The sequence below is a fragment of the Falco peregrinus genome, chromosome 5 (assembly GCF_023634155.1).
Source record: "Falco peregrinus isolate bFalPer1 chromosome 5, bFalPer1.pri, whole genome shotgun sequence".
Taxonomy (NCBI): Eukaryota; Metazoa; Chordata; class Aves; order Falconiformes; family Falconidae; genus Falco; species Falco peregrinus.
In genome coordinates, this window is record NC_073725.1 from 100,663,442 (window position 1) to 100,678,688 (window position 15,247).

General features: G+C 41.9%; 1 protein-coding gene across 3 annotated transcripts in view; it reads left to right on the forward strand.

The window, feature by feature from the left end:
- The window catches only part of FHIT (fragile histidine triad diadenosine triphosphatase), a 613,787-nt gene that overhangs the window by 592,968 nt on the left and 5,572 nt on the right, over window positions 1–15,247 (forward strand). For all 3 annotated transcript variants that reach the window (XM_055805410.1, XM_055805409.1, XM_055805411.1), the window contains one exon: window positions 12,885–12,988. In XM_055805410.1, the coding sequence (XP_055661385.1) occupies window positions 12,885–12,986 (102 nt within the window). In that variant the 3' untranslated portion in view covers window positions 12,987–12,988. The remainder of the gene's footprint in view (window positions 1–12,884; window positions 12,989–15,247) is intronic.

The window sequence follows — 15,247 nt, forward strand, 5'->3', positions numbered from 1 at the left end:
CAATTAAGAAGTCAAGTAGATGAGCACTGACAAAAATACTGAACTTTGTGGAAGATGATGGGCAAGATGCCAGTTTTCCAGTGGAACAGATTTTGCATAGTATCAGTCAAACTTTTGTTTTGTGAAAATCCATGCTACTGTTTCCTAACTGAAATATATGAAGGGCCACTTGCTTTTTTCATTAGGATTAGCTGACATGAATACAAGGGTATGTGCAAACAAGAACATGACATTAGAGTACTAGTTTACATTATATATAGAAGTCATGTAAATGGCTTCTTAAAAGCAATTCACAAGATGTCATGTGAGAAATAAAGCTGTGAAGACAGTGTCTTCTGCAATTAAATGTAACGTAATGATGCTTATGGGTCAGAATGAATGAGGAGAGCTTGTGTGCCTCTGTAGACCTCAGTACACCTAGGTACATGCATACAGAAAACCCTGGAAATGCAAAATGAAAATGTGATTTATTATTTTTATTATTAATAATTTTGTTTAAAGGCTAGTTAAAAAAAAAAGACAGACATAAAGAAAGGAGAGAAAAATGCAGCAATAGACCTTCTGTGGAAGAAGTTCTGCTTGCAAGGTACCCTGCCTTGACTTTGAATTGTGTCTACATGAATAATATTGTTTTGCAAATCCTCCCCAAAGCGTGTGACTGTACAGCTTATGCCCCAGTCAGCTCTCTCCTGAAGAATGAATGGGGAACCTGCAAATTCCTAGTCTGGCAAATTGGGATGAAGCAAGCCCATGCTAGATTCATTCTCATGGCATTTAATCCACAAGTATTTGACTGAGCTTCTGGGGTAATGTACAACCTCTTCTCAGCTGAGCCATGTGTTTTATTCATATCTGCTGGAAATTGCTTTCATTTCTGTTGATCTCATTGTTTCCTAAGGCATGAACAAGCTGATTGAACTGAAAGCAAACAAAATTACTTTTTGTCTCTGAAAATTAGGAATATTTGGGTTGCTTTTCCTGTCGCCATACCCTTCCTACCCTCCAACCCCCATGCTCATGTGGTCGCCCCATCCATGCAGTGTGGGATTTTCTGTATCTCTGAAGCCTGTCCTTTGAATTGTAGTAAGACAAGGTGGTGATCTGCTGCCAGGGTATCATCACAGGAACAGAACTTGCAAAAATATTGCAAACAAAAAAGTTCCTGTGACTCTTCCGGATGAATATTTCTAAAATGTCTGTGCTCAAATGTTCGAATGTTAATTCTGTCCAAAAGCAATGATACTGAAGTCTACATATTGAATAATAATTGTTATGCAAATGCTATCAATTCATGATTCCTATATAGAAACTTCAGGATGTCTGGGAGGTTATAGCACGGGTAATGGCAACTGTTTTTTTCCCAGGCAGTTTAATAAGATTTTTCAAAGTATTTTCATCAAAAACACCTTCCTACTAGTAGAAGCTATCAGCCTTAATTAACTGCAACATGTATCCAGCTAAAATTAATTCACCCCAAATTCACAGTCCCTTCACTGAAATTAATTGCAGAATATTATATTCCCAGCCTATTATACTGTCCCTGTTCTTCAGCGTGGGCTTTATGTGGGTACAACTGTGGTCTTATTCCCCAGAAAAAGAATTTGAACAGAAGGCCAACATTGCAGCTTGGAAGAGGAGCAAATAGATTCCTCCTCCTCCAAGTGAAGTCAGCCTGTGCCCCTCCGCCCACTGAAAAAGCCCCTGTTACCCCAGTCTGAGTTTCACCAAGTAAATAAGAGCTCCTGTATTGGGCCCCTTGCCTGTGACATTTTGTTCCCATTTGATTTAGTGTATGAGTTAAGAAGTTTATCTGATGCATGAAGGAGCCTGCTTGAACAATACCAAACTGTTCCTCATTTTCCCTGCTCTTCCCTTGTCTGGGTCTTTCCACTGCTGCTGGGAAGGCAACGCAGGGACTTCTTGCAAAGCTTACTCCTTCTGCACCCATCCATCCCAAACAGAATCTTGGACCATATTCTGCTATGGGTAACATATCTTTGTAAAGGTTGTACAACAGGAAAAAAAGAAATTGGGTAAAAATCCCGTGTTGATGTTTCTTAAGAGAATATCTGCATAAGATTTTTGGCTATATTAACTGAAGTGGGAAAACCAGAAGAGGTGACTGACCATCTGAAATCTCCAGTTCTGTTCCCCTATCTGTGTCTGGTGCCATCCACTTCCATCATAACATCCAGAATTGCAAGCCTCCACTGGTTTTATAAATATTGTAGACATTGAAGATATTTTTTTCCACTTTACTGCTACTTTAAAAGATGAATTTGCAGACTCTGGGGCATTTGCCCTTGACAAAACTTGTCTGGTTCTTATGTCACTAGGTCAGTGGAATATCAATAGATTCTTAATGCAGTCGGTCTTTTAGAGTTTCTTTCATTTTTCAGAGCAAGAGTAAATGTCATTCATATTGGCAGGCTATAATGGGAACATTGAGATACTAATTTATAAAAATATACACAGCTTCTTTTAAGTAGTTTGGGTCTCCCTCTTGTGTGTCTTTGGTGTGTCTATACAAATTACAAGGTTAGATATCCCTTAAGATCATAGAAAAGGTCATTTTTTTTGTCTTTTCTACCCCATGCCTCGGTGAAGTATTCATGGTATGGCTCAGGGATTGGGTTTAATGTTTCATGGCATCACCATCTGTTTTGTTGTTGCACTTGTTGTTGTTTTTTCCCTTGGTGGGGGGTAAGGGAGCATGGAGGCAGCAGTGAGGGATGCTGGCATATGGGTCCAGACCTGATACAGAAGATGAGCACCGAATATGCAGAAACAGGGTAGTTCCTCTGATCGAAGCTATCTTTTTTTTTTTTTTTTTTTTTTTTTAAACATTAAAAGGCTTTCTGGTGAAAATTTGCCATTATGCATGTAGATCATCAGTGGCGGATAGTCTCTGTGTCTCCTCAAAGGCTATGAAGCCACATTAAAGTAGGCTTTTATATTATATGTAAAGTTCATTCATATAACTTAGCACAGTCATTGAAATAAAGCTCCTCACTGAGACAAATGGCATTAACAGGTTCCAAGGACGTATTCAATAGTTTTCCAGAGTATTGCGGTGGCTCAGTGGCAAAGGGCAGCATAGAGAAAGGCTAATCGTGCAAGGGAAGGCAGAGCACCAAGAAGGCTTTGCTGCAGGTGCCCGAGTCCCTTGGCCAGCTGGTGGTGGCACCTGCTCCTCGGCCACTGGACCTGGGGACAGCCACAGTGACACAGAGACCTGGGGGGACAGAGTGGGTTTCTCTACAACAGGTTTCATATAGATGAGTTTTAAGCTCTCTTGTGACTTTATTTTTACTATAATGAGGCTGTTTAGCCCATAATGTTTCGCCAAGATTTTTCAAATCCTTTTTGATCATCTTGCTCTTTTTCAGCATTTCCCTCTTACTGCTGTTGATTTAAATGTCATGACATTTTAAACATGACTTATTATAACAAAACAGTATATAAAACAATATGCTGCATAATAAATGCAGCCGTATTTTTTGGAGTGAATGTTAAATGAGAGCAATTTATTCCTCAACCTATTTTAGTACCTACCTACTAGAGGGTATTGGCTGCTTAAATCCCGGGGAGGCAATCTCAGAGGTGAGGTAGCCTGGCGTGTGCAGGGCTGAAAGCTAAAGAAGTATTTGAGGGATGCCTGGGGGAAAAGCCTGTCCTGAGGATGTAGCTTCATCCAGGAGCGCTGTGATCCTAAGCATCGCAGGGAAAGCAGACAGGGCTATCCTAGGAAGATCTGTTGGCTGGTGAGGGGTCCCCTGAGAAGCACACGCAAAAGCAGCTTTGAAACCCCAGTGGTTTGCCTCAAGCTTGCAGTATGTGTCATTTTAGACAACTGAAGTCTCCTTAAAATCCTCCTACAGTCAGCAGAGAGAGTGACTCAGAGTATGAGTTCCTCCAGGACACATTGACTGAATGTTTTCTTCTTAATTTTAGAAAGTGTTGGGAGGGGGTGGGCATTTGTTTAATATGAATAGGCTAATTCCCAGAGAAGAAATCTGCTCTCTGCTGTGACCGTTGTGGGCTTTCCCTGCAGCTCCGAGAGATGTGGTGAGCAGGGTGGGTGAAGCTCCCCCCGGGAGATGGGGGCATGCTCTGCATGTCCCTCTGCACGCTGAGTCGGCTCTGTGCCGGCGCTGTAGGACTTGCAGCTGATAGCCTTTGTGCTGGCAGAAAAATACAAAGAAAACAAATAAACCAAATCAACCTCCCTAACACATGTGTCTTCCTTGGCATGTCATGAATCTTACTGAGTGTGCTCAGGGTATGGCAAATATTTGTCTAAAGTTAAGAAGATTAGCAGGGGAAGTTCTGACTTTGAAACTCCCTGCGCTGGGAGCCAGAATACATCAGCCTGATACAGATGCCTCGAGGTTATCTCTGCTCTTGGAGTGGGACATACACATCGCTCTGCAGCTCTGACCTTTTGGGAAAAGGCTTTCAGTCAAGTAATACATGCACCTGCATGAAATTTTTGAATCACTGACTCTATCCTTGATTAAAGTGCTCTTCCTTGATTAAAAATAGCCTTTTTCCAAATGAGTAATGTTGCATGGCAGGCTATGCACAACAGGGTAGCATTTCCTCCAACATTATCACATTGATGACATTGCCATTTCTTACCTGGCTCTCCATACAACACATTTCTCTTGTGTAGGTAACCCTCTCTAGCCAATGTCATTAGGAAGCTCCCCACAATCATCTACCTTTTCTTCCCAGGTGAGGAGTACTGCAGAGGTCTTTCTAACATTATCTGATAACTAGGAGGATAATGGGCACAGTGAAAATATATTCAAACATCTCTATAGGTTCTGTCCTGGATTCATATCAGGTTGTGAATAGCAGTTGTCCAAGTCTTTGGCAGGACTTTCTTACCCCAGTGAATATTCCTTCAAGTATCTCCTTTGTAATATGTTGACTTTCCAAGGATTTTTATCTTAGTTGGAGCCAAACTGGAAATCTGTCAAGATTTGAGCTCTTCAAAGTGCAATCTACATATTTTGCCGAATGGTAAATGTGTTTTCTATACAACCGTCATTCTGCTTGTGGGCTTGCTTGTGTCTCATACTTTCAAAAGAAAATTTCTTAGGATTCCTTTTATATTTATTCTTTTTTGTATGCAGAATTGTTAGAAACTAGTGTTTGCAGAGTTTATTTTAGCAAAGCACTTAAACACATATGCTTAAGGGTTTTACTTAACCTTTACGTGTTTCCACAAAATTCTCTTTGAGTGCTTTGCTAAAAAGGGTGCAGTTACTCATATGTCCACGTGAAGTGTGAGGTTCAAGTCTTTCCCCAAAGCACAACAATAAAACTGAAAAAATATTTGCAGCCACTATGACAAAGAGTCGATAGGAGAGGAAAAAAACACCACTCTTTAAAACGCAGCTTTGAAAAACTGAGGTTTCCAATGGGATATATGCTTTGCAGCAATAATATCAGCAGCTGTGAGGTAGCAGCGTATTTCATGCAGAAGTGGTGAAACAATTGGAGGAGGATTTTCCAGTAGATAGTTAAAAAATTGTGTCTCATATAGAATGCAGGCAACTTGAGCTTCTTCTCCATCTCCTTAAATAACTCAGATTTAACGCAGGGAGTAAAAACCACCCCAAAATCAGAGATTTGTGATTTATGCAAATGCAGATATTGGTATGATATAGAATCTTAAGCAAAGTCAGCAGATGAGAAAATTATAGGATGTGGGTTTTTTCCTGCAGTGTTCACTGTAAATTAGAGCAATTAAATTACAGCAGTCTTGTAGCAGTAATTAAATATGGAGATGAGCCCAGAGATGCAGAAAGCATTGAACTGCCTGAGCTGCAGAGTAGAAGCAATGGTAAAAGGGGCTTGGAAACTCATCCTGATCCTGTATCAGCAAGCCAGGCCTCTTGCACTGTATTAAAGCAATATCTTGTCGGTGGTCAAATGGGAGCATGCAATGCTTTTTCTCTGCCTGTATTTTTGCCTTTCCTGGGGCCCTGCCCGGAGCAGTTGCAGGGGGGAATATCCAGCTGGGCCATGCCCACAGCTGGGAGCTTCTGCGGTGATTACCCCCAGGTAGGTAGGATTTAGAGCCATGTGATTGCAGCATCCCTGAGAAGCTGCGATTGCAGCATCCCTGAGAAGCTGTTTTGTGAAACTTCTGTGTTTCATTAATTATTCTTTCAATTTATGTTGCTAGTCAAGTTGAGGCTCAAACCACAACTGTAGGCAAATGAGGTGGAGACAGAAGGCATGGGCTGGCAGAGGAGGCTGCCCACCAAAAAGCCCACACTTCCTTCAGCAAGACAGCAGAGGGAGAAGAAAGGCTAAAGCATAGCAGGAGGGTACAGATAATAGAAGTAAATATCACAATTGTATTATGGGAAGGGGTGGAAATGAAGTTTTACGATGAGGATATAAGCTAAATATAAAGAGAAGTGAGAGGAAAGAAAGCACAGGAGAACAAGACCAGGGACAAGAAGGCAAAGGAGGCAATTCAGGAGTTAGATTGATGTAAAAGCAGTAACAAGAGGAGGCTCAGATGACTGGAAGTTGCCACCAGGACGCCCTTAGTATCACCAAAAGGCTGAGGAGCTATAGCCAGCTCAGTTGTCACGTTTTCCTCCCATGTGGTGGCATGCTCTGGATGAAGCCCCACCACAGCTGCTCGCTGCAGCGCAAGAGCAGGGGGCGAGGATGTGCTGGGGGTGTGTGTTCATCACAAGATTCTGGATCCATGAGGGAGTTGGAGGAAAAACTACATGTAGCAGCCCTGGGATTCTTTTTGTCTCCCATCTCTGGAAAAGAGTTGCCACTGGAGACAGGAGATAAGACATCCAGCCTCCTCATGGCTCACATGTTGATCTGATGAATATCTGAAATGTCACTCTGCAGATTTCACCCAAGTGTGGGAAATAAGTGTGGAAATGATGCCTGGGTATCCCAAGGTGCATTGGTAATAATGCATACCAGCAGCTGGGTAATGCCTAATATCTGATCCAAACTGCTGGCAAAAATTTGTTCTTGTTCTGTTTTTTTTGTTGCTGTTGGCTGCTGGGTTTGATAATACTATATTTTACAATTGCTGAAGCAGTTGAGCTCTGTTGTGTTGCTGCAGTTTGGCATAACTATTCTCCATCACTGTAATTTTTCTTTTAGTTAAATGCATTGGAGGTTATAAACTCTTAACTATCAAGCAGTAAATACTCATGGGCAGTGAGAATAGTGCTAACTACCACAAAAGCTTCTTTACCAATACTTTTGGCTAGTGCCCTATATTGACACGGGTTGTTTTTCTACTGGTATTATGGCATAAATAGAACAAACCATAATATAGATGTTACTTCAAATACCAGTCAGTCATAGACCCAGGTCCCCTGTAGTCTGCTGCATTGAGCTGGGCTTCTCCACAAAGGGCAAGAAGCAGAGGTTCCCCAATGTGAATGTGTTATAAAACAATATTGTGTTTCCCTTAAGAATTGCAGTGATAAAAACATAGACCATTCTGCAGCACTAACAACTTTAATAAAATAACATAAAGCACAGCTGTCAGGTCTGCCAGCATCTCACACTGGGAGACAGGAGTGAGAAAATGAACACTTTTCACAAGCAGAAATATTCAAAGAGCTCCACTGTTTACAAGTAATCAAGACTGACAGTCATAGATTATTGGTGGAAGAGCATTTTCTGCTTGAGGTGAAAGAAGAGGATAATTTATCAGGAAGCCCAAGAAGTCAGACATCAGTAATGATCTGCTTGAAGAAGGGCATATCTTAGAAATAGCGTGTTTATTTATACTGCAAGGCAAGAAGATGTACTAAGTTATAAACAAGAGTTTTAGTGCTTGAAGAATGTTGAGCAGATACAGTGTGTAATTTGCTGGGCAACTGCGATTAGAGAATTGACTAATGTGTGTCTCGGTGCTTGTTCAGCATATTAAAAGAAAAAGTTAGCATAATAGAGATTGTCTAAAAGAAATACTGGTGCTCTCTCTTCCTATCCTTTCGAAGTTACGCAAGCTATGCCAGTTTGGTTGCTTACCTTATTTTTAATGGTTGTGCTTCTGAGACTCCTGTAATACAGCAATGGGTTTGGCTTCAGAGAATGTGGGGCTTTCTGAGTTTTGCAGTAGAACATCTTGTCTCTCTGGTGTGGTGTTTTTGCATCACCCCTCTTCTGTGAAAACAGGCAACGTACCAGCAGTTTTAAATTGGTAACTAGCTTGGAGTTGTACAGAAAAGGTTTTACGGACTGTGTGTGCCTTGGCATGCCCTGTGGCCTGAAGCAATGCAACGCTGTGTGTAGGCAGACCCCCACCTCCCAGCCCTTGTGCCATGTCCTGCAGGAGGAGTTGCTGTCCAGATACCAAGAAATGCTGCTTCCTTCCTGGCATGCAGCCTGGAAGGGAAGGATTGGCTTAGAGTTAGAAGATTGAGCTCATGTCAGTATAAACCACCATGCGGATCCATCCCTTGTAGTTTGGTATTTGTTGTCTCTGCTCCTGCCAGGCTCGCCTGAAGCTTATAGCTTTTTTTTATTTTATTTTATTTTAATTGTTATAGCTTCCTAATTATTCTTTCTTTCACTTATTGTAGAGATTGTAAATTTTAGTCTGTGTTTGGCCAGCTTTGGCCAACATTACCACAACATTGCTGAGGACAGGCTGTGCTTCCCCGCACTTCTGCTCCACATCTGAGGGATCTGGGTTTCAGGGAAGACAAGAAGTCTCCAGCTATCCACCAAAGAGTGCTTGTCAGGAGAGCCTGGCGTGCCAGCAGAGCTCAGCCACAGCCCCTGGCAGTAGCCCCATCACCCCATGGATGTCCCTGAAAGACCCTGAGCAAAATCTGTCCCCTTTGCTTCAGTGTTTTGCACAAAAGTGACTCTTGTAACCTCATCATGTGCTACCTCCATGTCACTTGAACTAGCGGTTACTTATCACAACTGGAAATGCATACGTTTGCTTGGGAAAGGATTCTGAAGGTGAGCAGTTTCTTCTAGAAGCGTTTATTGCAAGAAGGACAATGGTCGTTGTTTAGGAGTGTTTGGGTAACACAGAAGCCTTGTCCCAGGAACTCTAGAGAAGGTAGCCAAAGTGGTTTTGAGACACTGTGGATCAGTCAGTCCCCACCACTGTTCAGATTGTCCAGGGAAACCCAGGCGAAACATCTTTCACAGAAAATAGTGTCAGGCAGATGATGTGGGGCTTTGGATAAAATTTCATTTGTTTTCTTTTCAGAGTGTGCAGAAGTAGAATTGTTCTACAGAAATTATCACAGACTTCAAGCTAGTCTGTGTTTGAATAGAAGAGTAAGGATGTCGGCTTAAGTTCTCGGGCTTTTTCTGTCCGACTGGGCAGAAAAGCAAGGGGAATCACTGGTTTTTACAGATGGATAGCTGGCAAAGAGAGGGGTTTTTTCCCCTTTGAGCAGAACTTTGGAGTGTTCTCCAGGTGTGAGAGAGCATTGCTTCCCCTGTAGAATCCAAACTTTCAATAGCATGTCAAATGTTTGCAAAATGCACGGCTGGGACTTGGGTGTGCATGTGAATAGAAGCACACTCCAAGGCACAGAAGTCCCTTAGAAACAAGTATCGACTGTTACATGTGTCTCCCACCTGAATTCTATTTGAATACAATTTAATATGGAAATATGTATGTTCTTCTTTCCTGAATGTTGTTTTACAACAGCCAGAATACTAGGGAGACTGGTTTAGGCTCTTTAAAAAAAATAAATAAATAAATAAATAAATAAAGTAGTTTTGCTTACAGAGGTCTTCATGTGGAGATCTGAACCTGTTTGAAAAGTATGTTACATAAGAAAACATGAAATAGCCAGGTGAGACCAACTCCTCTATGATCACAGATCACCATTAGCAGCTGCTAAGAGAAGATCTGAAGATCTGAAGAGAAGAGAAGATCTGAAGAACTGGGCAGATGCACAGATGTGCCTCCATTGTGATTTCCAGACTCCATTAATTTGTGGCATGTAGAATCCCTGAGCTACAGGTGGTATCAGCAGACCTTAATTTATTTGCCTTTCATCTATTGGTACTGTTAATCTTAAACCTGCATAATGTTCGGCATCCAGAACATCATCTAGTAAAAGGTTATCCGTAATTTAACTATTTGGCTTCAGAGTAGCTGGCTATACAGTTTGGCTTGTGTCAGAGCTGCAGGGTGGTGGGAGAAGGGTAGGTGGCCACTGGAGAAGTCTTCCAAATGTCCACAGTGGTGGTTAGATAATATCAGAGACTAAGTGGCATTGGAGTGCTAATTGCTTATTGCACTTCAGAAATTACTGACATGCTAAGAGGGTTGAATTCAGAATAGTTCTGGGATCCTGTTAGGGTAGACACAGCGCCTTCGTAGTGACATAATATCGTCTATAAGTCAGTTGAACCATGAATACATTGGCCGTGGCAGTGATTTAACACCGCAGACTGTTGTTCGCCATACCCAGTGTGCCCACAAACTGTGGATACGTGTTTTCAGTAAGGGGCGCGTGGCCGTGGCAGAGCGCGGTGAGGGGTGTTCGGGCGCTGTTGTGCCAGGCTGGGGCAGGCTGTTGGGACTGCGGGCTGTGCACCCGGAGCCAGGGCTGCTGGAGTTGGTTGGGTTTGAAGGCAAGTTTCACAGAGCATTGCTGCTCCCCATAGAGCAGCTTAAGGTTTTAACCTTAAGTCAAAGATTGATTATCTTGAAAGGTTAGCAGTTATGTAGCAAAAGAAACCCTCTCCTTTGCCAGCTTTGAGAAGTCACTATGGTCTGCGACTTCACACAGTTTTAATTTGGACAACAGCAGCCGTTTCAGGATATGCCTTCTAATTACTGTTCAGTTTCTTTGAACAGGAAAAACAAAAATAAAAACTACAAGTCAAATCCCCGCTTTACTGGTTTCCTCCTGGAGTCAGCTCTCACCTGGGTTGCACAGAAACAGGATAGCAGGGGAGGGCAGCAGCCAAATCACATCACCAAAAGCACTTCTTGCAGGTGAAACAAGGAGGCTGTGAGGAGCAGGGGCTGCCCTCCCTTGCCTGCTAGCTGTTGCCTGCTGTATCTCCTGCTGGTGTTAGGTCTAATGAGCAAGACATTGGTTTTTTAGAAAAAGAGCTCACACCTCAGACAGACAATTGATTTACCACCACTCGGCTTGTCCTGGTGCATCCTCTTGTGAAGTGTAAGTGCTCACAGGCCGTGGAAAGTACAGGATGATGTATGCTGTTTCTTATAACTCCCTCTCACTGCCAGCTCAGATGAGGTACCTATACACCACATAGGTGTGTACAGTGGGGGAGAGCAGGCACATGGACGCAAAGGACATGGGTTGACAGTGTACACGTTGTGCCAGTTCATGGCTTTCAAATCTTTCTCTAATTCTGTAGCATTATTACAAGATGGATTTATAACACACCTAGAGCTAATGTAACAATGAAGATTAGTTCTCTACTACGAGAACAGTAATACACTTTAATTTGCCTGCAGCTACTGTATAGTATTGGCATGAAAGGAAATAGCTTTCTAATGCAGCTTCATCTGCTGAGCAGGAAGAAATCTGTGCTGCAGAATATAAACCTACATAGGACTATAGCTGGCAGCGAAATTCAGAGTAGGAGAAACACAGCACAAATAAAAGCATTTGAGTTGGATGTATGCTAACAATCCTAGTTTATTGCTAAACATGCCATATACAGTAATGCAGTTTGCTTGGCAGGTTCAATATTGCTTCATCTTTGGTTTTTCACTGCTTCACCTTCTCTACTAAAATTTGTACAGGAATAAAAGGTATAAATTCATTAGTTTCCAACTTTGTTTGTGACTTTAACAAAAAGTCGATACAACGTTCCTCAGCAGCAGTGATACTGTTAACACAATCTGTGCTGTGCTCTGTACCTAGAGACGCACTAGAAATCTCAATACTTAGGCTGCTAATGCAAATGTTTCTGCTCTAAATGTGGCCTTCCCTTGAGTGTCAGGGATTCTTTGAGTGGACATGTGTACAAATAGTCACTCAAGTGCTGTCACGTTTTATTTGCCATAAAATAGAATTCCCTTCTTCTGGAGAGCAGGAAAACAAGCAGCTTCTCCCTTCTTCTGGAGAGACAAAGGATGTGTACTTAAAATTGTCATGCTGGAAAAATATTACTTAATACTGCATGTGGGCTATAATTTATTTTGTGGGCATATTATGCAACCTAGATGCAAAAATTGTTTCGCATACTTTTGATCTTTTTCCCTAGTAAATCATCAATGAAATATAGTTTGCTTAAAATAACAGGGTTTGTTTCTAGACCAGGGATGTGCCTCGCTCTCAGCAAGGGCAAGGAAGGACTAATAACTTGCATGCAGGGAGGGAACGTATCTCTTCTGAAAACTCCTGATATAAACTGCTGGTGGGAAAGAGCTGCAACAGGGCCTTGTTATAACAATAGGACTTTGATGGGAAAGGTGGCCCCATGGGCAAGGGAAAAGCCAGAGAGAAAGTTTTACATGAATTTCTGGCATGGTAGCTTGTGCCTAGCTCACTCCACTGATGTCATGGGCACCTCAAAATATCTGAGTGCGTTGGTTATCCTATTAACTTACCTACCAGCTTTGCATCAAAGACTTGCAAGGTATCTGACCATCAATTCACAAAGGTGAACTCTGTCAACTGCCTACAGTTCACCCTGGTACCTTGCATTGTCATAAATCCATCAGAGCCAGTTAACTACTGTCACCACTCTAAACTAGTAATCTTCATCTCTTCATCATCAGGGCCCTCCGTCCCACAGACCTGTGGATAGTTAGGTTGGTTACATACAGACATGCTCTGAATTTAGGAATAAAACTAGAAAAAAGATATCAACTAACTGTTCTTTTTTCTCTTCTTTCTTCCTCAAAAAAGTTGCAACGACATGACAAAGAGGATTCCCCTGACAAGTGGAGGACAGAAGAAGAAATGGCAGCTGAAGCAGCAATACTGAAGAAGTATTTTCAGGAAAATTAAAGGTAAAGTTTTACATATTGACTTATTCCTGCAACGTCCAAAACTCTGTTCAAGCCTCCACAGGCTTCTTGAGGTCAGAGGGGGAAGATGCAGAATAGAACAAAGCAAACCAGAGCTCTGCAGTTTGTATTGTTTCCAAAAGAACAGAACACTCCCACAGTGGCTGAAATAATGTTCTCCTTCTTGAACAAATCAGCATCATCCTAGAGCATTTAGTTTCCAGACAGCAAAAAATAACAAATCTGGAAATTAGAATCATCATCAGCTGCTTAAGAGGAATGTCTAAACTAACATATCCTCCCTCTGGTTTTAGAACAGAAAATAGCCTTGGTACCTCTATGAAGAGCTAAAAACTGGTGTGTCTGTGTACACCCAGACATGCATATGCACCTATACATCCAAAATCCCAGAAGAATTCAGACTAGAGAGTGATTAAACAAATGCTAACTTCATCTGTCAAATCTTAAATCATCTGATCAGTTCAACTTTCAAAATTATGCCTGCTGGAAAGCTGCCTGTTCTGCTAAATTTTCCACTGGCCGTAGAAGCAAAAGAGGTTTGCAGGGAGAAACAGAAAAAAAGAAAACACTTGGCAGGCACTAACATTGGTGCTCTAGAAATTGAGAGTTTTTCATTTTGTACCTGGAGTCCCAGAAGCCAGATTCTTCCAGTAGAAGTGAACTGGCCCCCGGAGATCAATATGAGTTACGCTGGGACGTACACTGCAGCAATGATGCCAAAACCTCCCTCTCCCTGTTCCCCATATGTCGTCTGCCATCGTCCAGCACTCTCATTTCTCTGTCATTTGTGACTGTTTCATATTTTTTTCCTCTGACGAACTGAAATGCCATAAATATCCCTCCTCTCTGCCTGTGACTCACTGCTTGCAGCTCAGCTTGAGAAATCTTGAGCTAAACTACACAGTGTGCATGTGGCAGCTCTCATCTCCAGTGCCATTCTGGCATCTCCATTTGGGCTGGTTCATTGGACTCTCCAGGGTTTTTTTTTCTGCATGATGACCATGCTCTCATCTTCTCCAGTTAACTTAGCTGTGCCAACGCTTCTGTGGACTGGCACAGAGAAAGCTGTGTAACACACACTGTCCCATCTGTGAAGGAAGTTTGTCCTCAGCACCTGGGACCTAGGGTCCTCCAGGGCTTGGAGCAGCAGGGTTTGGACTACACAGGCAAGTTGCCACAGTGGCTGCTGGATTTGTATTTAGACACTCACTTTTCACCTTCTTAGAAATATACTTTTCAAAAATTATTTACTCAGCCAGAAAGAGCATATTCTTAGGTAATGCATATGTAAGCATTCTTTTCTACTAACAGAGGCATTATGTAGTGCTTCATCAATGGCGCAGCAGCAAATGAACAGCACTTAGGATAAAATGGTACATCCCTATTCCAACGTGATGATGTTCCCCATTATATATTTGGTGGGGTTTTTTTGGTCTGGTTAAAAATGAATTTGCAATGATTTTCTGCAGAGATTCTCAAAGGGCTTAGGTTTAAATCCCCACATATCAATAAAATGTTCTTAGGCTCTTTTGATACTAAACACAAAACTGGATAGAGGGTTTAAATTCATTCCTGCAAGCAAATTCATGTGGCTGGACTTTTATTTCCATTTATTATGAAAATAAATCAGTGTATGTCTGCATGAATGACCTCTTGATACTAGTAAATTAAATCTTATTGGCATCATTATCATGAGAGTATTTTGCCTAGTAAAGGCAGTCCTTCCAACCCTAGATTCCCAACACAAGGCACCACTGTCAATCTCTCCCCCCGACATTGTTTTGCTTCTGAGGTTTAAGGCTCTGAAACTAAGATAAAGGTGTATCTGAGCACCTTCTGAATTTCTCAACCTTTGCCTATGCTCTTAACCTTGCTTCTGAAGTAATGAAGATTGAAAACATTTGGCAAATTAACAAGGCTATATGCATCCTTCTTCAAAGCTATTTTTGTTTTTCACCTACAAAGGATTTATTTTGCCATTTATAAGTTTACCTGGATGCTATTTGACTTGAGTTCTTTCAGGCGGCACAGGGAAACTCAGAAAGAGCTGAATGTGGGTGTGCTGGAGCCAATAAATAGAAATTTTTAAGGCCTCATGCATTATTTTTCTACTTAAGTGTTTGGTTCCAAGAAGCCCAGCTCAGCTGGATTAGCCTGGACAGATTGAGCTGGGTTTCAGAGCTTTCCCAGTTACTCTTACATTTATCACAAGTCTTTCACCAACTGTCACAACTGCTGTAT